The 24,377-nt window shown below is 31.6% G+C and overlaps 1 protein-coding gene across 3 annotated transcripts in view; it reads right to left on the bottom strand.

The window, feature by feature from the left end:
• Window positions 1–24,377, bottom strand: part of MACROD2 (mono-ADP ribosylhydrolase 2) — a 1,752,897-nt gene that overhangs the window by 1,379,918 nt on the left and 348,602 nt on the right. For all 3 annotated transcript variants that reach the window (XM_036229035.1, XM_036229037.1, XM_036229036.1), the window contains exon 4: window positions 9,241–9,270. In XM_036229035.1, coding sequence (XP_036084928.1) covers window positions 9,241–9,270 — 30 coding nt within the window. The remainder of the gene's footprint in view (window positions 1–9,240; window positions 9,271–24,377) is intronic.

Below are 24,377 nucleotides of genomic sequence, written 5' to 3'. Positions count from 1 at the left end.
TAAAAGATGGGGATGTGGAGTCGGACAGTCTCAATTAAAATACTGGGTTCACAAATATTTTATCATCCTAACTTCTCTGAACAAATAGTATACATCTCCTAGGACTACTGATAAAATTAAGGGAGATAATATGTGTACCATCCTTAGTACAGTACCTGGCACAGAGCCAGTACCTCATTAAAGGTTAGTTATTATTATCATTCCTTTATTCATCTCTCCAACAGCTGGTTGTTAGGTGCCTACTATATGTCAGATCCTCTTCAGGGTTCTGAGGATACAGCAAATGAACAAGACAGACATAGTCTATGCCACTGCAGAACTTATAAATTAACAGGAAATAGAGATGGTTACCTAAGAAAAGAAAAAAACCTTGATGGAGACATAGCTGGGAGGCTAGTAATCCTAATGTGTCTAGCATATGCAGACGGCCTGCTAGAAGATTAGTATATACTATATTAGTATATAGTACATATTAGTATAAAGAGATCTGAAGAATGAGTAGGAATTTATCTGATGAACAGAGCAGGGGTTTTGGACTAACCAAGATGTAGAATTACTCCTAGTTTAACAAAATTAAATTAGTGAATTATGCTTTTTCTACTAATAGTGAAAATGAAAGTCAGAACTTCATAAATGTCTTTCTGATCTATGTCCTACAAAACTCACCCTGTAGCATTAGATATCGTATATACTATATTCATGAATCTGAAGCCTTGGGTGTGTTCAACCTCCAGGAAGTTGTAGAAGTTGAAGCTATTGGGGGATAGATATTTCACTTAGCAGGGGAACTTCACGCACCTTGTAGTTATTTCTGAGAACCAGGGTTTTTTGTTGTTGTTTTGTTCGTTTGCAAAGATCGCCCTGTGGCAGAATCAGAGGAAGTGTTTTAATTACAAACCCCTGACACATCACTTCTTATTTAATATCTTGTAGAGAATATTCCAATTGTGCATTTCTCTGTCTTCCTGCTTCTTCTTCCCAGTTGCTCACAGTCGAGTCCACTGACACTCCTGATACATAAATTCTGTTCAGCCCTGCTGCTAAAGACAGTTTTGGAAATTCAGGTACTTAAGCAGCTTCAACCTTTGCTGAGCTGGAGCTTGACTCACATCACCTTTTCACACCTGCAGTCTGAACATCAACATCAGTGCTGACCCCTGAGCTCCAGACTGTCAGTCTCCAATACTCCCATTCAGATCCAGGACCAAGGACCTTGTAAGGAAACGATGTCTTCTCTGTTGCCCTCCAAGTTACAGCACACTCCACACCCTCCTCCCCTTTTGTGCCCAATAAGCTTTTTCTGGGTTCTTCCTTTCTTCATTCCACTTTCAGGCCTAGCTGCCTGTTAGACATACACATTATATGGGCCATCAATTCTGTTCTATGGGACCTCTTGCTTCTTTCCAGTAGCAAAATAAGTGCCTGAAAAGGGAAATGCTGCTCTTTGTTATTCTTCTTCCCAGGTTTTAAGAGATAGCCTCATCATATATTCTGCCCTAAAATACGTGCTTAGCTAACCTTCTCTGGGTTGGTGATGTTGCATAAAGCTAGAAAATTCTATTACAGTATATAGAATGTAATAATTTCTGACTTGGAGCATTTGAATGCTCGGGAAAAAAAGTTCCTAACAACCATCATTACACAGGGCAAAATTAACGACTAGAATACTCTACTATCTATATATGTAAAATTCTTGGGCTTATATTATTTGAGGTTAATTAAAGCACAATTATCTATATTATCTTCCCACTAAAGAAACTAACCTCCGCCACATACGGATATTTGGATTTCTGTTATCCAGCAATTCAGGTTATTCCTCTTTATTTGGATATAACATCACTAAATCTTACAATTATCCAGCACCTTTCATCTTTCAGTTTTAGACTATAAAGATAATAATAATTAACACTACAGTAATAACTATTTATCTAACATTTTGTATTTGAAAAGCACTTTACAATGAGCAATTAGTTATTCTATCTCTATAAAGTAGCCATGTATCATTATAATTATCTTTTCAGAGGAGGAAACTGGGATAAAAAATAATAAATTTATTCTAACTCATAAAATAAAAAAATATATTTAAAAAATCAATTAATGACTTTTGGCCAAAAATAGGGCTGCAGCAATAAGTGATTATATAAAGGAAAAGATTTTCTGAGTAGACCAAGGATCTGCAATGTCTGTGACTGGACTCCTGGTTTCACCTTGGATTTGTTGCCATTCAGAACTGGCAGGATTCATTCCTCCCTATACCCCAGGGCATATCTCGTTTGGAGGTCAATGAAGGCACCTCCAAAGAATGGAACAGGATCCTTCATATTACATGCCAAGGTTAAAAATATTATAAAAGTGGCTTTCAAAGAAATTGCCCCACCTTGTATTACTGTGGAGTGAGAACACATATAATAATAATAATAATAATAATAATAATTAAATTTTCCCCTATAAATTGAAGGGATATAATCTCAGACAACATGAGGCTTGATTTGCAATATTTTGCTTGGACCTTTATTTCCTGCTGTACACTTACAGGTCACATTCAGAGTTTTCTTGAGGATAAGGGATATTTAAAATAAGAGCTTAATAAATTTTTCTTTGTATAATTTTGGAAAGATTTTATCTTTAATACAAGTAGATGAGCCATACAAGCATTATGCTACAGTTACTATATATTAGGTAGGTATATAGACATATCCTGACAGCAGTAAAGTACTCCCTAAATGTAAAATATTTGTTTTTAGGTATGAATATGTGCTTCTGAGCATTTAGGTCCCATCTTGCTGGCAAAGAAAGTAGAAAAGTTTATAAAAGTCCAGAATTTTTACTAAGGAATTTCTTCTTTTGTAAAGAGGGCTCTTGTGTTCTAGTTTTTAAATTATTTTGCAATCACTTATTTCTATCTTTGAGTATGATTTACCTATCTAAATATTTCTTGACAAAATGACTTAAGTTTCACATTTTTCCCAAAGCTAACTATAAAACAAAAATATAAATATAAAATCATATTTAACAGTTATAAACTACATTTGAAAATATAATACCCCCAAATCAAAAACTAAATGGAAACAAATGAACTTAAATAATATCCAGCTAAAAGCATAAACACACAGAACGACTAACTTTTAGAGATACATACTAAGATCAGATATGGAGAAAGAATCCATACATTAAAAGTATTCTAAAAGACATACAAATCAAGCAGTATATAAATCTTATTTGTATCCCAATTCAAACAAACATATTGCTAGAATAAAATTATCAGATAATAGAAATAATATGAACATTGACTGGACATTTGACAATATTAAGGAATTTTTTCAGGTTTAAAAATGATAATTTTACGGTGTTAAAATAAAGAAAATACACTCCATACCTTTTAGGTACATATAAAATATTTACAGATGTGATCCTTGGATTTGCTTCAAAATAATCTAGATATTTGAGTGGATAGGTGTAGATGAAAAAATACTGGCCATGAGTTGAAAACTGTTAAAGTTGCATGATGAAAAAACTGAATGCATCATACAATTCTAGCTACATTTGTATATGTTTAAAATTTTCTGTGCTAAAAACTATTAAAAAAATAATAACATAACAGATGATATACTAATTTGGGGGAGGGAGGTTGGTTTAAATTCCTTCTTACTCAAGTTTACAGTTTAGTAGTTCTATCAGCAAATAAATTTTTATCTTTCTATTTTATTTTCTACAGCTTCACTATATGTGGTTATAATTTTTCTTCTGTGGAAATAAATATGTGCATTTTATGAGATAAGTTATGTCTTAGGCAATTGTGAAAATTATTAGTTATTATCTCTTCAAATATTGCTTTTCTTTCAATTCCTTACTTTCTGTAATTTCTACTGTATTTATGTCGGATGTTCTCCCTCTATCTACCTGTCTCTATCTCTCCTTTTTACGCATACCATCTATTTGTATCTCTGCAATACATTGTGGGCAATTTCCTACACTGCTGTCTTCCAGGTCATAAATTTTCTCTTCAGTTCGGAGGAGCAGTAACTAACCCCAGGCCACTGAACCTTGACAGTTTTGGGGCCCACATTAAGAGGCACAAAGACAGCAAGAAACCTTCAGCGATGGAAAAGGCCATAACGTACGCTATTTTCTCATTCTAGAAAAATGGCTTTCCCCTATGTTCCATCTCAGGCCGAGTGTTCATTTAGTGGTAGTTGCTTACACTTAAGAGTTTTTAAAATTAACCTGCTATAGAATTACTTCAAGGATAAGGCATAGAGTTACAGTATTGATACAAACATATGTCATATATATGTACGTATATATAAGGTTAAAACAGCATTCCCTATTTGGTTCTATCAGCAGGTTCCGGTCTCACGTTAATTATTGTGACAATGAAAACGAAAAGACGTTATATAAAGGAAGACACTGTAAAATTTATTCTTGCCTACTATGTAATGATCTGAAAGGAATTGAGGAATTAGCTCTTTATTATTATTTTTTTCATTTTAATTTTCTTTCTTGACATAATTTAAGTCTGATTGCAAAGGTTTTCTTTTATTATTATATATTCTAAAGTACAACATCACAAGAATTTGTTCATGTAAAACATTCTTATCATAGATGAGTGAACATGTATGTAAAATAAAACATATTCTAAGATGGAACCTCAAATATACAAAAAAAGGTATATGATTCTAGGCAGCAAATCCAAAGGTAACAGAAGACAGTGCCATTGTATGTACACTCAAATTATCAATTGAGCTCGAGATTGATGAAAATAAACCAAGGAAACCATCATCCATATCTCAGCTTCATGTTTTCCTGTCCTCATTCATTTTTTCTGGTGTAAATAAAGTTACCTACTGTGCATAGAAAAAGTAAATCTGATGAGCAAAGATATGTTAAAAATCACAAAGCAAAGGCAAAGAATGCTAGAGTGGGAGTCAAGAACCTGTCTTCATCCAGCCTTTGCCTTAATAAGCTATGTAACCTCAAAGAAGTCCCCAAATTTCCCTAAGTCTCAGTTTCTACAACCACTAAAATTAATAAGAATAATAATGATGATGATAATAATAATAAATGACATTGATCTCATTTGAGTACAGAAGCAGAGATAGTGCTAAGTATTCACCATACCATTTTCTCCTCCTAGGAACTCTGGAAGAATCCATTTTTGCCAGACTTTCTTGTAGTTATGTTAGAGGTTACTTGCCTGAATTCTAACCCATGAAACATGAGTGTAAGTGATGTAAGCCATTCTCAAACTGGTCTGTAAATATATTCCACAAGATCCTCAGCTCTTCCTTCTTGTTCTGTGACATCTTTAGCAGTCACAAATCACATGCTGTAGCTACAAGATATGAAAGCAGTCTGTCTGGGTCTCTGTATTACCACCTGTATGACAATCTGAGTAGGAGAGCCGCCAATCTTACTCAAACTATGATGTGAGCAAGAAGTAAACCTTGTTTTATTAACTCACTAAGGTTTTTAAGTTTATTTTTTTACTACAGCATAATATGGGACTAATAAAAAGACTAAATGAAAAAATAAAAATTATTTGGTTTTTTTTTGTAGATCTATGTGCTATACAGCTATAAAGGGTAGTATTGGCAGCAGTGATGGAAAGCTTATAAAAAATTAATAGAAATTCTAAGGTTTGAAATTAAACCATTAAACAGGTACCATAAAGGCTTCCTGAAAGGTGGACTCCAGTCACTATCAACCAGCCACTTATTTACTTAAAAAATTAGTATGTATGTCTGACTTTAACAAATCTAGAAAATAAAAACAGAGATGATCTACTTTGCCAAATGTTTCAACTGAAAAGACCAGGTAGCTGTGACCCCATCTCCTGTGTTTATTACAATGAACTGTGCTCTGACATTAAGTTCCTAGAAAAAGTGACCTCTAGCCCAAAGATGAAAATTCATACCAATGTGAAGTGATTCACTTTAAAATCAGAACTGAGAGGATGATTGTGATCATTTTTAAAATCTCTTAGAAGAACTCTCTTCTTGGTTATAAGCACTCAAAAAAGAACAAGATGCTAAGATTTTTATGGACAATACAATTTTACATACAATTATTTTATCTAAATTTCAAGTATTCCTTCTATACAATTTGAGGGAAGCCTCCTGAGGACCTAAAAACATAAAATTTGAGGTACTATCATGATTTTTTATGTGGTGTCAAATTTTCTACATCAAATTGTTTAGTCAATCAGAGAATTATTCCCTTTAGAGCATTTGAAGGGCTATTAACTCATGTCAATAAAAAGAATCCTCGATTAAAGCCAAGAGAATTACAGCAATTCAATTGCTCCTTATTGGATGATTATTAGGTGTTACTTTAAAGTATTACTGACAGGATTAAAAAGATTTGTCATCGAATCGGAAGGCCAAAAATCAGTTCAGAGAAGGCTAAAAATATACCTTAAATTTAATTTTTAAATATGGATTTCCAAAAATTAGACATGTACTTCAGAGCAATCTTGGTATATCTAGAATTGCATAAATGAATTTAAACCTGTCAGTGACCCACTTTAATGAAAGAAATTACATCCATCTTAAATACTTTTAATTTATCTTTATGATAATGCTGAGTTGCTAATTTTAGAATTCAGAAATTAAAAATTATGGCATATAATGTATTTAGCAAAATCAACCATCTAGAGGAGGAACAGTTAAGTATATACTTCAGGGAAACAAAAACTGAATTTGCCTATTCTTGAATGTCTTGCCATTGCTAAAAATTCACAATGTATCTTTTCACACAGGTTAGAGGAACCATTAGGAAATGCAGCCAAATCACTAGAGTTAATTCTATAAACACCCACTATATATACATATATTGAAAGAAAGCAACCTGACAAGACTTATGGAACAGTAACTAGCCTGCATTCCCACTATAACATGGACCACTCATTGCTTACCAAAACCTCCACTTTCCCCTTCTTCCTTAGAAAACAGAACACTACTTTTTTTGATAAGAATACAACTACATGTATCCATGAATGAACACTTGATCGAGTTTAAGGATAATGTAGGACATCAGAGAAAATTACTTAAAGAAAACTGACTCATCTTTTGGGAACCAATTTTTAAAATTTTTTTTTTTTGCCTTTTTTACGGCTCCTGACCCCCAACTTTATGATGGCTAGAATTCCGGTAGCCATCATAGACTTTGAATTTCATGCACTAGCAAGGAAGAGTAGGAAAGTAAAAGCTTGAATTACCACATAACTATTCTAGTTTACATCTAGACTACTTTTACATGAGTCAGAAGTATATTGATATCTCCTGTAAAACACTATTATTTTGAGTTTTTCTGTTATGGACAGCTAAAGTGATTTTAACTAATATAATTAGTCAAAACAGTTTTTAAAAGTAGCCATGAACAATACCTAATGTCTCTTGTTGAACTTGATGAATTTGCTTATGTAGACTCAATTTTAGCTTTCCTTTATCCTGTTTAACAGTATAGTCAAATTTGTTAAAATACTATATGTCTTACGAAAAAATCAGCACTATGGAAATTTATTTTAATAATGTTTTCTTAACATATTATGAAACCTAGAGAAAAAAATTTACTGGGACTCTAACTTCTAAGGGAAAATTTCCCTATAATTACCAAAAATGCAATAACAACAACAACAAAACTACGATGAGAAATCCTTTATGTTCATTGCAGTATTATTTATAATAGACAAGACATAGAGTGGGTGTCCATGAATGAATGAATGCATAAAGAAGAAGCGGTACATCAAATATTACTCAGTCATCAAATAAAGAATGAAATCTTGCCATCTTCGACAACATGGAGGGACCTCAAGTGTATTGCACTAAATGGAGTAAGTCAAATAGAGAAAAACAAATGCCATATGATTTCACTTACATGTAGAATCTAAATAACAAAATAAAAAGCAAATAAAACAGAAACAAACTCATAGATACAGAGAATATTTTGATGGTTGCCAGATGGGAGGAAGATTGGGAGAGGTAAAAAGGGGATGGGATTAAGAAGTACAAATTGGTAGTTACAAAATAATCTTGGAGATGTAAAGTATAGCATAAGTAATATAGTCAATAATGTTGTAATAACTATGTATGGTGTACTAGATTTATTGTAGTGATCACTTCATAAGTTATATAAATATCTAACCCTATGTTGCATACCTGAAACATACAATATTGTATACCAACTGCAATTAAAAAAAATACAAAAATATATATTTAATAAAAGAAACCCTGTAGACTTATATTTTCTAAAAAAATTTAGGGAAGAAACAAAAAGAAATACTCTGCCATAGAACATGAATTAATATGTGACGATATGAAGAAAACTTTCTACTTTAAACTGTTTTCTATTATTCCTATTTCCAAGATTCTATTTTTAAAAATCTATTGATTCTTATATAGGAACAATTGTTAAAAATTTAATTGCCAAATAAAATTTACACTGAAAACTTCTGATGAAGTCCATGGAATTTTTGAAAGCCTAAAGCTCTGATAATTATTTAATTCAGTCATATACATGAAGTGAGAGAGCAAGAGCGAAAAAGAGAGGGAGAGAGATAAAGTGAAAAAGTGAAAAAAAAAACTATATCAATCTCGGTCTAAAATAAAAAGGACCCTATTCTATTGTATACTTTTTTTCCTCACCTACTGTATTTTATAAACTGGGGCTAGGAAAGCTTTTATCTTTCAACCTAGAAACAAAAATAATAAATAGTTACAAGATTTTAGCATCAAAACAACTTCTCAGTGCAGGAATCTCTTTCTTCCCCATCTCACTTTGATCTCTTTCTTTTTTCCTCTAAACGGGCCCAAAGAAAAAGCAAAATGTCAATACCAATTTCTTTTTTGTTTTTCACATCAATAAGTAGCTGATATATTAAGCTCTCAGACTGCAGTCATAATTTTTTTAAAGTCATTATGACGAAAAACAAACCCCAAATCACAACTTTCCAAATGTATTGATGACTCTGTCATCTGCTATATGTGTGCTCATCTCAATAGCTTACAGTTGTTACAGCTTATGCCAAAGGTAGAAATACAAAGTTTGAAAAGAAGAAATATAGTATTCCACATATTTCAAAGACAGTTAAAATATTTCAATTATAAATTATTTTCTACAAGATTATCATTTTTGTGATTGATAATTATAGCCAAATTAACTTTCTTTAAAGTATCACAGAACTTAACATCTTGTGGTTGGAATAGAAATAAAAATACATTTTAAGTGATATTCAGGACTTACCACCTCCTCCTCCAAGGAGACTGGCATTTGCTGTTTAAAAGACAAGAAAAAAGAAAACAAAAGACATTAAATAATATATAAAGATATAATATGACAGATAGTTTAATAAAAATAATTATCATACCTCTTATAAATACAAACATATTTTTATATAAAAACGGCCTTTAAAACTGCTTGACGATGGTGTGAATATTAAAATATTTCACTATTTTATCTTTTTTCTCTTCAAATAACTATCTTTATAATATAATTCCTACTAATAAAATGAAGTACATGTTGTTATCCTTGTATTTTCCATTCTTTATCTAAATTAATCTTCTGAGTTCTTCATTTTATTAGGTAGAGATAGAACAATGTTATTTAGGCAATCTCAATGATTTCAAAGGATAATGTAATAAGAAAGTATAATTCTAATTTTGATTGACTTAAACACCATCAAATAAAGCTATCTCAAGACACTTTGCAGTAAGAACTCTTAAATAGTATCAAATTTGTTACTTTTCACATTAACTTTTTATTTGAAGGCAATAAATCTTAAGCATGTTTATAAAACAATGCTGTGCCATTTCTTACCCAGTTATCTATTACTCTAGTACACATTTATAGAAGCTAAATCATAAGCAAAATATAAGATAATTCCATTTGGATTTTTTTCAAGAGGTCAAATTTTCATAAAGTTCCATTGTAGGTTTCTGCTGAAGTATTAAGAAACCTTATGCCTATCTTTATCTAGTCATTACAATAGCCAGAAAACAAGCCAAGATATACTGCACTGAGCTTTATTCCATAGAGTTCTTATATCATAGGTATTATCTCATGCCATTAAAAAAGAAAGAAAAAAAAGAAATCATATAGCAATATAAGAAAGTATGTGGCAACCATGATTCCTTTTTTTTTTTTTTCTACCAAAAGATTAAATAAATCATTTAGGAAAGAAGAATAGGAGTCTTTAACTTGAATTTAATGTGGTGTCCACAGGACCATGTATTGCCACAACTAAGAGAAGCAAATATTGATTCCATCAATAACTAATGGATCATTTTAAGAACAAATGCCCATATTTTTATTCCAGGAAGTTAAATATGTGATGGGTTCCTAATTATTACAACACTAAAATATTATAAAAATGAATGGAGAGCAAAAGCCTTTGAAAATATTCTCAACATTCAATATTAGAGCATCAAATCTTGTTTTGTATAATCTTCCAAGTATAGGACCATCTAATTGCTGCTCTTGTCTTCTTCCCAGTGCTTTTGTCACAAACATGGAGTGAATAGCAATGTCATTACTCAACCATAAACAAAACTCACTTCACATATCATGGTCTTCTGCCACTCTATCACCACAGATCTCCAAATCCCTCTCACTTCACAGTGAGAAAGTATATAGTATTTACCTAGACAGTAGCCAGGACTTAATGTTCTGCCCCAAATCAAACTTAGTAACTATTCAAATGGTAACTTGTTTCATTAGGGGCACTTGGGAAAGATGTTGCAAATTCTGTTTTGCTCCCATACCCCTTAATTATGGGGAAATTTTATGATCAACTGGTGTCTCTTGGCTAATCAAACATTTTCTAAAATCTTAGCTACATGCATTTATAAAACTACATGGCATTTCACACTCCTGATTTTTTCTTTTTTTACTTTTATATTTGACTGAGAACTACTTCCCTACCTATAGGTTTTCTAGATTCCTGAAACTCTATTATCCTCAATTTTCACATATACATTCATAAAGAAAAAGGTATTTCCAACAACTATAATGAATAGTAGCTTTTCACTCAAATTATCATGCCCAGAAGCACGATAACACAATACTATCTACTTTCGCCCAGTGTTTTGCTCAATAAAGGTGGAGGCTGCCTGTTTTGAGAGCATAGCCCAAAGCCCATCTGTTTAATCAGGCACTTGTCCAATAGATGTGGGCAGATGAGTGGGAGTGGTGTAGGAACTGGAATATCTGTCCGGAGAACCATCAAGACAATTCATGTCAGGTGTGTGCTCATGTCTAGATAAGCATATTTGGTCATATTTTAATCTCAACATAGAACTATTTTATAGAATTGTGGGATTCTACATAGTACACTACCACTTCATGTGTATTATACATGTAATAGAATCTTAATATAAGCTGCTTAAATATATTCAAAGCAATTCTAGTAACTATAATCGTGATAATGATTTTTTCTAAAGAATCTATCAAATTTAAGTCTACTTTATCAATTCCTGTTTTCTAAAAATAAAAAATAAAATGTTTATTTTATTAGCAAAATAATCAAGGCAATTTTCTTCAATAAAAGTGATATAAATATAGGCAAATAAAAGTAAACCTTTATTATAATTTCTAAGATTACCTTCACAAAGCATCCTATAATTATATAACTGATTCTCAACATTTATTCTTCTGGTAAATTAACATTGTTTCTTCCATTTACAAAGATGAAGATGGTTTTTGTGTGTCTAAATTTAATAATCATTTAATTTCTACCTAATTATCTCCAATAAATTGAGGTATATCCCAATTAGACAAGAAGCCCCTACAGATAAAGTCTGAGTTTAATAGTTTGACCTTCATCTAATAAGCTCTCAATACATGTTTTCTAAAAATGAGATAATTCACAGGTTTAGTCCAATTTCTTTGTTGACACATAAGAGGTATTTCTTCACTAAAGTGTTTATGAAGAGCAAAACTTGGCCTTCTTCCTCCCATAAAATTAAGGGCTGTTAAAGAAACTCAAAGTTTATTTGGAAATATTTAGTGCTTAACAATATATGAAATATATTTATGTCTCTTTGTAACGCCCTTACTACAGAAAATTTTAGACATGTCTCTTGTTATTCCTAGTTTCACAGAAAAAAAATGTAAGAAAAGAAACAAAGAAAACTTGAAGTTTATGAGCATAATGCCACTCCTTCTAAAATATGATTTTAAACTCTCTTCTCTGAGCATGTTCACTAACCAACACTATTTTCATTCATATTTTCCCAAATAAAATGCCCCTTCTATTACTAAAGGAAATGGAGGAAAAAATCAAGCTACATGATTTGTCTCAAAGACTGATTCAATGAGAAATTAAAATGAGCCATTACAAGTTAATGAATCTGTGTGTTGTACTTTTTTCTCCTCAAAAAGTAATAAGTCAAGAAGATGAACATTTCACTGTTTATAAAATAAAAATGATGTTGAACATAAAATGGGAAAAAGGGTTACCTAAATCTGATTTCAAAATGGCAAGTATGGGGAATCTATTTGTAATGTCTTAAGCAAATGTTTAATTTTTAAAAAGTTTATAATAAATTGTTAACTTTTTAAATTAAAATTATCAAATTTCCTTAAGAGTAAATATTTATTTTACATGATCAAAACAAACAAAAAAATGAATGCAATGCAGAAATCCTTTCCTTGGGATAATTAGCCTAAATAATGTCATTATTTTATGTTAGTTTCAGAGGAGAAATAGAATATTACACTATCTTCCTGCAAAAAAAAAAAAACTTATCTTTTTAAGAATATAATTATAATTAAATTGTAGATCAAACCATGAAAAATAAGATTACCACATACTATAGGTCATCTTCCGTTACTGGAGGTTCCTAGATGGAATGTATCGTATAACATTATTAGAAATGTAAGACAAAGCTAAAATTTATCAGAAAACTAAAGCACTTTTCCTCCTAAAATCTAAAAATTCTTTTTAGTCTATATAGGGTAAGGGAAAAAATACTAAACTGAGAGTTAGGTAATCTCTGCTTTAATTCTACCTCAGTCACTAAATAGCTAGGTGATTAGGGAAAATAGTAGTCAAATACCTTATTTGTCTTCTTCCACCAGGAAAGTTAGAAACAATTATGAATAGTTTCAAACAATTTTGAATCACTAATTACAAGAGAGTGTCTCTACCTCTAATTTCAGAAAGTTGCTGAGGCTAAATCTAGGCTCCGTGAAAAAGAGAACTATGGTCAATTAGTAATGACAATGTTGGTCACAGAGTGGGATAGGAAGAATTAAAATGGCAGCACCTATGCCTTATATTGGGGCCTGCTGGATCAGAAGACTTCTCTTAGATTTGATGGTTTCTGATGCAATGACTTTCTATTCAAAAACCTTAAAAAACAAACAAATAAAGCTAACCTAACATGTACCAATATTGTAATTTAGCATACTTAATAACTTCTGCAGTTTGAGTCTAAAATAATTTTATTTGTGAAATAATCCAGAGCTGGGAGAGGTGACCCATGCTGATTATAAGCCAAATTGGCCTGATAAAATGTTTGGAACAATTTTTTATTCTTGCCCAGTAATTCCTATTATATTTACAGTAATTATTTGTTTTCCCGCTTCATTTCTACCCCTACTCAACACTGTCTGTCAAACAAGTAATAGCCTGGGAGACTAATCTTTAAACATTGATTAAAATTATTTGTGCAGGATTTTTGTTTGCTTTTCATCATTATAAAGCAAATTATAGTTGCTTTCATCTTAACAGGATTCTGACCACCTAGTTTAGTTTATTTATTCTGCTTCCTTATTACAATAAAGCACATGAGATGTCAAAATTATCATTGGTAAAACCTTCCCCAGGAGCTCTACTTAAAACACTATATCATTCACAACATGTTATCATAAAAGATACAAAAGCCAAAATATCACTCTTTAGAATGGCACACATTATATCCCCTACACTTTGAAACTCAAAGTAGGAAGTGCTAAGATTAAAATTCCAAGCACACGCATAACTACAGAACCACTTTATACAGGGAGCAACCATCTCAACTGACAGCTGTTGAAATACAATCTACACAGACAAATACAGCCATCAATTTGGCAGCAGCTCTCTGTTCATGCTTTACTAGATTTACACCTTCTAAACAAAATTAATGGAATGCCATTGGGTCAATGCTATCGTTTCCTGCTTTGAAGTTGACAAATAAAAAATTAAGAAAAGGCTTAAGTACCTCACATGTAGAAACTAGGCATAAATACATGATTGATTCTTTCCCATTTCATACTTACTGCAGATTCAAGGGTCTGCATGGTTTGTATAAGCTGTAACCCATTGTGAAGCCGAAAATAGAATACAACAAGCCCTACTGTTGACAAATAGGTAAAAGGGCATAAGGAATTGGAAAACTCACTTGGGAGTATTAGAAATACAACAGAATTACTCTGGCTGAAGTATAGGAAAGAAGCTAGAGTTGTCCCTGTTTTGCCAATCTGGCTTTAATAGTTATCATTTTGGGTGCTCAGCGACTTCTAAGAATACTGCAACTTAGGAGGAAAACCACTTAATTTGTCCAACTCTTCTTTTTACAAAAGCAAAAAGTTAAAGAGGATCAAAGATGTTAGGAAACTTGAGTACAATCAGACTATCATAAAATACTGTCAATTTAAAATTTCAAATATATATGTATACATAAATATATACACACACATACATATATACATATATATTTTTACCCTCAGAAATCACATCTGAAGATGGTAACGAAATACATGTTTATAAAGTCTACCAAACATTATCCTATCTAATTTAATTATTAATGGATGAACTAAAGCATTGGCAGTCCCTATATCTCTGTAAAGTAATGCAACTAAAGCAGAATGAGAGAAATCAGCACATGGTTCTATTTAGCAGTCATCTTTCTCGACACTGTTATGAGTCAGTTGTAATTTTAATAATGATAACACTGGCTAAGCTACAAAAATGGGATTACTTAAGTAACCCAGTCTGGGGCTTTCCAAAAGAGTGAATAAGCATATCTAAATAGGAAAAAAAAAAATGAATTTGAAATGAATTAGCTTTGTGGTTGTAATGATACAAAACACTAGAACAGCAGTTTTAACTTGTTTTTGACTAGAAAGGTTTTAAATACAAACCAATTCTCATTTTAAAAAACAGAAGATGTACTTATGTGAGGGAATATGATATACTTTCGCATGATTAAAATATAACCCTGAACATGTATCCTCATTTACACACTTCTTGGGGAGACAAATTTGTTTCAATAAAACTAGACAGTGCCTTTTAAAAAAATGTTTTGCATAGTTTTCTAATTGCATCTTTCTCATATATTATGGAATCTTTATTTCTCTCTAATAATGAAACAGGAAGTTAATTTAAATAAAGTTATTTTAGATTCCACTTTAATTAAATAAATAAGACAAAAGAGAATTCTCAACATAATAAATAAGTAGGAAGATTGAGACAAAGAACCTCAAAGGTTCTTTGGAGATTAAAGGAAATGCATAGAATTGTATTTATTAAGCTGTAAAATCCATGAAGTTACGAGGCTCTGTCTGTTGGTATTAACAGTACCATGCACAATTATTGGCACAGAGTAGCTATTAAATAAATATGTGTTAAATACATAACTAAGGAAATGACAGGAAGACAAGGAAATGAGAGAGAAAGGAAAAGGAAAGTCATATTTCTTGGACTGGTAAGAGAGTTTTAATAGTAAATAATGACTCCTTCATAAATGACCTGAACTCAGAAAATTATAAGACACTGAAAAAAGAAATTGAAGATACAAATAAATGAGTATATATACCATGATAATGGACAGGAAGAATTAATATTGTTAATAAAATGTCCATACTACCAAAAGCAATCTATAGATTCAGTACAACCTCTATCAAAATACCAATGACATTTTTCACAGAACTAGAACTACAAAAGACCCTGAAGAGCATAATCTTGAGAAAAAAGAACGAAATTGGAGGTAATCTTAATAGCAGCAAGAAAAAAGCAGTTCATTACCTGCAAGGGGGCACTCATAAGACTGGCAGCTGATTTCTCAAAAAACAAAACAAAACAAAACAAAAAAAACAAAACTATATAGAACAGAAGGGCTTGGAACAAACTATTCAAAGTGATGAAAATCCAGGATCTACAACCAATACTTTATCCAGCAAAGTTATCATTTAGAGTTGAAGGACAGATAAAGAGCTTCCCAGATAAAAATAAGCTAAAGGAATTTATTACCACCAAGCCAGTATTACAGAAAATGTTAAAGAGATAACTTTAAGAACATAACACATATATCACAAACATGAATAAAAAACGGTAATAACTTCATTCCTATCAACAAGTACCCCAAATGGAAAAGAATTAGGTGCTCTAACCAAAAGTAGAGTGGCTTAATGGGTAAGAAAACAAGACCCCTACATATGCTGCCTACAAGAGACTCACTTCAGATTAAAAGACACACACAGACTAAAAGGAAAAGGATGGAAAAAGATATTGCCTTGATGGACTAAAGGGTATTGCACTGAATGAAATAAGTCAGATAGAGAAAGCAAAAATCGCATGATTTTACATACATGTGGAACCTAAAGAATAAAATAACAACAAAAAAAAAATGGAAATAAACTCATAGATACAGAGAATATTTTGAGGGCTATTAAATGAGAGGGAGTTTGGGGGTGGCAAAAAAGGTGAAAGGGATTAAGAAGTACAATTAGATAGTTACAAAATAGCCATGAAGATATAAAGTGTAGCATAAGTAAAATGGTTAATAATGTAATAAATACATAAGTGTGAGGAAAGATACTAGATTCAGTGTGGTTATCACTTTGTGAGTTATTTAGATCTCTGATCACTCTGCTGTACAACTGAAACTAACATATTATTGTATGCCAACTATAATTTAAAAAAACTCATTGAACTGTACAATATAAATCTAAGCTACTAATTGTCTATTATATTTCAATAAAGCTGAAAAAAATGCAAATTAAAGCAAGTCTCTACAACTGAAAATTTTAAAAAAACAAATAATGGATTCGACTATAAAAATGAACATGCAACATAATTTTCTCATTTATCAATATATGAAGGTCTCTAACTAATAAAATAATATACTATAATTTTTCAAAGTTTGAGTAAAACCACTCCCCTTATTGATGAGCACTTAGGTTGTTTCCAGTTTTGCCACTGTAGACAATGCTCGAATAAAAATGTATATGTGTGTACGTGTATGTGTGTATTCCTACATACTGGTATTTCTATCCTAGAGAACAAATCCTCCAAAGTACTGATGGGTAAAAGAGCAGATGCATTTTTCAAATTTAAGAATTTAATAATTGTTTTAAAATTTGTAAATTACAATAAGTCAAAATTAGCAAAAATTTAGCATTCATAAGTATAGCCTGAAAAGCACATAAAATATCAGAATCATTTGATGTCTGCCAATAAACAATCTGGATCAAAATGTCTTGATATGTAGATGAGGTTCATTGGATTGCTTCTGATTAAAATATAAAATACTTATACCTTAAAATACATTGTCAAATTTTGGATTGATTTAATCATTCTGTTTTTAATGTAAAAATAAAATAGCCATCTCAACTTATGGCGAGCTTCTTTAACCATTTTCTTTAATGTTTGCTAGGTACAAACTATGACAGGTCTTGAACTTCAAAGCAAACTAAAAACTTGGCTAAAAAGATAAGAGAATAAAAGTTTCTGCTGTTTTTTATTCTTTTCAAATTTAAAATATACTTCTAAAGTTTAAAGATAAAGAAATTTGGAAGATATCAATTTTTTAGAAATATATGAAGACAAATTTATCAAAAACAGAGATGTAAGAATACTTCAGCTCAATATGGATTTCAAGGCTAAGTACAACTATTTCTTTTCTTTTTAAAAATACTATAGAATATGAAGTCTTTCTCTAACAAGGCTGATTTTATTTACATTAAAGAAAATTCAATAGAACATATGTTTCCATGTTTTTATTTTCCAATCTAAACACATTATTTTAAAGCAAGATTTTTCTTCCAGCTCATTAATGTCTTATTATACAACTACAGTGTTCTGGGTCACAGAAGACATGAGCTGGCTAACGTAAAACTTGGATCATCAGGCAGATCTGATCTAACTACTTGCACTAAATTTGGCCTTGTGACATGACAAACTTATGAAAAATTTAAAATGAGTTCTTATATGATTCATTTCTATCAGAAAGTCATTCTCTGAATCACCAAGCCAGTAGGTAAGCTGACTCATATTTTGGTAAGCTTATCATAGTAGAAAATATACCCATTATCACAAATAAAAAAAAGAATATACAAATAGATCATGATGACAATTTTCTGAGCATCTGTTATTTATTGGCAATGGTTGAGTTGGTCTGCATGGTATCGATCAACTTCCAAACAACATTGTAAAGTGGGAATTCTATTTTTCCTAAAACCAATGAGAAAACAAAGGCTACAGTGACACGAAATTGCATGTTCCAAAGTCATAGGCTGAAAAATAAGTATTCAACCCAATGTTTGAGCCCTTTTATCTAACATTTAACTATTTTACAGTAAGCCAGATTATTTCTTAGGAATTATTTCATTTCTCTCAAATTATTTCAAAACAGATGGATATCCAATGCCCATGATAAACAATGTATTAAAATAATACTAATATCAAAGGTATTATTACCAGTTTTTTAATCTAATTTTAATAAAATTAGTGACTAAAATGGATAGTATTTATATACATTATAACTTAAAATTATAAAAATTTAAATATCTTTAGCTATACTTTCCTGATGTCATTTACAAACACTATTATAATAATCAGCAACTTCCATGTCATAAAATCTGAAATTGTCTATAAAGAAAAAATCCTTTGAAACATTACATTGAATAAACTGATAACATTAAAAATTGGCAGTCAAAAAACTGAAAATTCTAAGTGTGATTTTGAATAATTATATATGCATTAATATCAATGAAGATATATAATTCTTAATAAGGCTTTCAACTTGAACTAAGTTAAATCTATTAAAATAATAGAATATTAAAATTTTGCTTTCACCAAATAAATGCAAATTGCCTAACTGAAAATTTTGAATGCTTATAGTAAAATACACAAAATAAAAATAATAAAATAAAAGCTGTCCTTTGTCCTAAAATTTTTATCATAAGTACTCCTCATTCTTGAATTTAGGATTATCAAATTAAGAAACTTTTTGATAACTTGAGGTAACAAATCAAAACCATAATAATTTTTCTCCTTCCTAAGTTATATAAACATAATAATTATATTTCAAATTATGCTTGCCTTCTATTAATGTGCAATAAAATTTTACATTGTTCAACGATATAATAATACATTATTTTGTTTATGTAAATGACAAGCATCGAAAAAACCCCATCTCTTCTGAAACACAGAAAAATATAATTCTATATCAATATCAAGTTTAATCATTTACAAAGCAGACCCGCTTTTTCTGTATACAGAAAACAAATTATAATTTGCATCCTGTGACTATCAAAAAATACCAATTACTTTTGTTATTACAGTTCCATCAGGCCAGCTGTGGATTCTATAATAGAGATTAATTTTATTCTGGTGCACTGAAAAGCACTTGATATTAATCTCAGACAAAAGTATTATCATTGGTGAGATGCTGATTACTGGCTACAGAGGCTTTTTTAAATTGTTATTATTTAACAAATCTCACAGCATAACTAAATAATACTTACTAAAAATAGTTGCATTTCTAACTTCATTCTGAGGTATCCAAATACAATAGTCCCCAGTTATCTACGGGGGTTACAGTCTAAGACCCCCAGCAGAGGTCTGAAGCCAAGGATAGTACCAAACCCTATATGTATACTATAATTTTTTCCTATACATACATACCTATGATAAAGCTTAATTTATAAATTAGGCACAGTAGGATATTAACAATAATAACTAATAATAAAATGCAATAATTATAATAATATACTGTAACAAAAGTTATGTGAATGTGGTCTCTCTCTCAGAATCTCTTACTGTACTCACTTTTTCACTTAAAGGAAGCACTTTATGGCTTCTCTAGCATATCTAAAGTGCCAGCATCACTACTCTTGCACTTTGGGGTGACTATTAAGTAAAATAAGGGTGACTTGAACACAAGTTCTTCAGTACCACAACAATCCATCTGAAAACCAAGATGGCTAGAAAGTGACTAACAGGTGGGGAATGCATACAGCATGGAGACACCGTGTCCAGAGCGTAGAGACACCATACAAAAGCGGTGATTCACATCCTGGGTGGGACAAAGCAAGAAGGCTTGAGATTTAATTACACCGCTCAGTTCGGAGCACAGTTTAATATTCATGAATTGTTTATTTCTGGAATTTTCCATTCAATATTTTTGGACCTCAGTTGACCATGGGTAACTGAAACCGTGGAAATCAAAACCACAGATAATAGGGGACTACTGAATCAAAAATAAAATAGAAGCAACAACAGTTAATAAAAGAATTTCTATATAATATTCCAGATGCAATGGATTTGGTATCTACTAAAAAAATATTTAATATTAATCCCTAATCTCACCAGTAACTAGTTATATATTTTTGGGCAGGTCACCAAAACCTCTGTGCTTCAATTAATCACTTTTAAAAAGATAAGTTATAATTTAATTATTTAACAGCCATTTGTTAAGCAGACATTGTGACTGTGTGGGCGTTCCGGGATAAGTGCTGAGAATAAAAAGATGATCAAAGTAGAAAAATTAGATAATTATAGAAAATAAATCTATAAATTATAAATATTCTAACATAATTAATGTATTTAATATTTAAACAGAATCGTAGTGTTAAAAATCCTGTAAGAAAAAAGTATTATTTTAAAAGTTGTTGGTACGTTATGATATTATATTTTCCAAAATTTGTCCTCTCTGACTTCCAGTCCAGACAAGATGGCATAGATTTGCTTCCTCCTGTTCTGTTTTTCTTCTGCTCTCCCTCACTAAGCACAATTGTAAATGCTGGAAATAAAGTTTTTCTTCCCCACCACGCCTGAGAATCCTTCTCCCACCAAGAAACATCAAGGGAGCGGGTGAGGGAGAAGAGCTAGCAAAGGAGGAAGGTCCCCACCACAGTAAACTGCCAGGTGCAGAAAGCAGCCAGAAAGCATTCTCATTCTGTCAGGACAGAGATGTTTTTTTCCCCACCCAGAAGCACCAGGAAGGCCTGCCTCAGAAAATTCAGTCTGCTCCGGGAGGCAGAACCTTAATAGGGACTACTGGGAACCCCACCCACTTTAATTACCTCAAGCCAAAAAAACACCTTCATTGAAAGTGGTGCTCACTAAAGCAGTCCAGGACCTGTGAGTTCAACCTAAACAGAGTTTAGCCTACTAAAATAAAATATTTAAATAGGACTCCTAAAATGAACAGAGAGCCTCAGGGACCTACGGGACAAAAACAAAAGATTCTAGAAGTTGAGGAGAAAGCAAAGAGGGTCAGAGAAGTAGTTGAAGAAAGAATGGCTGAAAACTTCACAAATATGATGAGTGAGGTAAACCAATTGATTCATGAACTGAACCCAAATAAAATAAACTGAAAGAAATCCCTATGAAAATACATCATAATTAAACTTTTAAAAAATAAAGGCAAAGAAAAAAATTTTGAAAGCAACCAAAGAGAAACAGAACATTACCTTTAGGAGAATACCAATTCAAATGACAGCATACAGCCCTTGATTGGCACTCTCCAGAGACTATCATCTCAGCTGAAAAGAGCTGCCTCACTCTAAGTCATGCCCCTTTCCTGGGTGGCTCATACCCCAACTTAGCAATATAAGAAGCCTGGCCCCAAGCTCAAAAGCTGATGCATTACGGAGATCTAAAGGCCTAGCCTCTGCCCCAACTCAAGACAACTCTGAAAAGCCATCTCAGCTTCCTAGATGCTGAACATAGGCCTTTGTTAAGACTGTAACACAGTTCAGCTTCTCACCCTTTAAAAGCTTTTTATTTAATTTAAAAAAAAAAAGAAAGAAAAAGAACCTGGAAAGTAGACCCATAGAGATTTGTGAGGAGGAAGCAAAGAAGCAAATTATTAGACAGAGAACTATGCTTACAGTTCCGAATAATATCAAGAATCTGATGCTTTCTATGTAAATCCTTATACTGTAACTTTTAAGTTTTCAAAATTTACTAAGTTTACCTTTTACTCAATGAACAGTGTTGCCTAGAGATCTTGTCCAAATCATCTTACAGATCACTTATTTTCTTATAGAACTCATTCCTCTCAGTGTACAGTAATCACTTCTTAACTTAACCCAACTTTTGTATATTTTGAGTAAACTCCCTAGAATCTCAAGTTTTCTTATTTGCTTCATTGCATGATAGTGCCCTCTCTCCTAAGCATCTGAACTCCTGGTCACTTAATTAATGCTACCTACCAAGTGGTTCCAGCAGCTAAACTCTGTCCCTAAGAATCCCCTTCCAACTTGTCAATTCCTTGGACGTGATGAGCCACTACAGAAGGATTATTCTATCTTTAACTCTCATTGCTTTTCCATCATCTCCACCTCCTTTGTGGTGCTAGAGAGACTAGTCTCAATAATGCATCGTCCTGAGCAGACTAACTCAATGCACAATTTGTAATGATTCTGCCATGACTCGATGAAGAAACACAACCAGTTATATCTGATTTAATATGTTAATGAGAAACAAAACATAGTAGATTAACTCAATAGAGAGGAACAGACAATCTAATATGGTTTAATCCTCTCATCCTTCTTTCTAAGAAATGCTACTTTGTATTAATACTTTATTAATACTTTCTCTTTCTCCATACCTGACTCACATTTGGCAGAATCACAGTAAGACCTAGAAACAGCTGAAAAAGTGGGCCATAGAAGAGAAAAGTTAATGAATGAAAGTTCTTATACAATCTACAAACTGATTAGTTGCTCAGAAATCAGGACTATATAGCATGAGGTTGCATATTGGGAAAATATATTCAGTGTTAAAAGAACTTAAAATGGTAATATATTTTCTTTGCATTTCTAGACTTTAATTCTAATAAATGTAGACTCAATTAGTCGTTTTTATGAAGTAAAAGATATTTCTAACTTATCATTTTTAAAATAGGAAAATAAACTACAAAAAGATAGATGACAGATACATTCAGCTGTTGGTTCAGCTTAGTAATTCTAAAGTAGTTATTCCTATTAATTTTCAAACATCTTTTAAATATTGACTTAAATAGTGACATGGCTCTGCTTTAATTTTAATTTAATTTCAAATTCCAAATTTCTTAGGGAGGCTCTTTACTATAAGGCTCCAACATATCTCTCCAGCCTCATCATCCCACCTTCCTAGTTCCTCAAAGCTTCCAGACCTAGACCACACACACACACACTCATTGACACACTCAGTCTCACTCGCACATAGCATATACACCTGACTCCTGCCAGGCAGAGTTAGACCACTAGAACCACCAAATACCAGGCCCCTTTATCACTTCATGAGTTAGTAGAAGTCATGATACTTCATTCCCTGAGCAAATTTCTCTTTATCATTTAAGATCTATTTCAAATGTCATTTGCTTTGTGATGCCTTCTCTGATTCCCTCATGCACAATTATATATTTCTCTTCTGAAGGTCCATGGCATTAAAAAAAAAAAAAAAAAAAAGGTTTTCTACAGCATTTCTCCCATAAAATTAAAATTATCGATTTTTCCATATCCTATTCCATTAGACTGTGAACTCCCCAAGGCCAAGGATTATGACTCATTCATCTTTTCACCCAGTACCCCATAAATAAAAAAGCTTATCTCACAGTACAGGATTGTAAGGATTAAAAAAGAAATTTAATTAAAGCACTTAGCAGCACAAAGTATTCAATAATATTAGAAATTGTTTTTTAAAATATCAAAAATAATGCCTATTTTATAGTAAGCATTCCATACATGCTTATTAAATGAACAAAACAGGAACAAATAATTGTTTTTAAAATGCATTTCAGAGCTAAGTAAAAATCAAGCAAAAAAAAAGATACTAATATGCTAATCGTTATCACTACAAAATTAAATGCTCCTTGCCAGGATTGAATAGAATGCTATTCCAAACAGTAATCAGCTACTAGATTATTATATACAGAAGAAAATCATAATATTAACATAAATGTGAATTATAAAAAACATTTAAAGAGAAACATAAAATTTGTTGAAACTGTCCTAAATGTTAAGATTTTGAGTTGGTACTTAAAGAAATGCTTTTAATAACTAATCATAAACCAACAGTTGTTTGTCTTACAAAATCTAAATCATTTAAGTGATGCTAAACATCATATTAAACAAAAAAGATAATAATGCTGAATTTTTTTATTTCCTATTTCCTGAGCAAAAATAAT

This window comes from Rousettus aegyptiacus, unplaced genomic scaffold, assembly GCF_014176215.1.
Source record: "Rousettus aegyptiacus isolate mRouAeg1 unplaced genomic scaffold, mRouAeg1.p scaffold_m13_p_12, whole genome shotgun sequence".
In the NCBI taxonomy this organism is placed as follows: Eukaryota; Metazoa; Chordata; class Mammalia; order Chiroptera; family Pteropodidae; genus Rousettus; species Rousettus aegyptiacus.
This window is presented reverse-complemented; position numbering and strand designations above follow the sequence as displayed.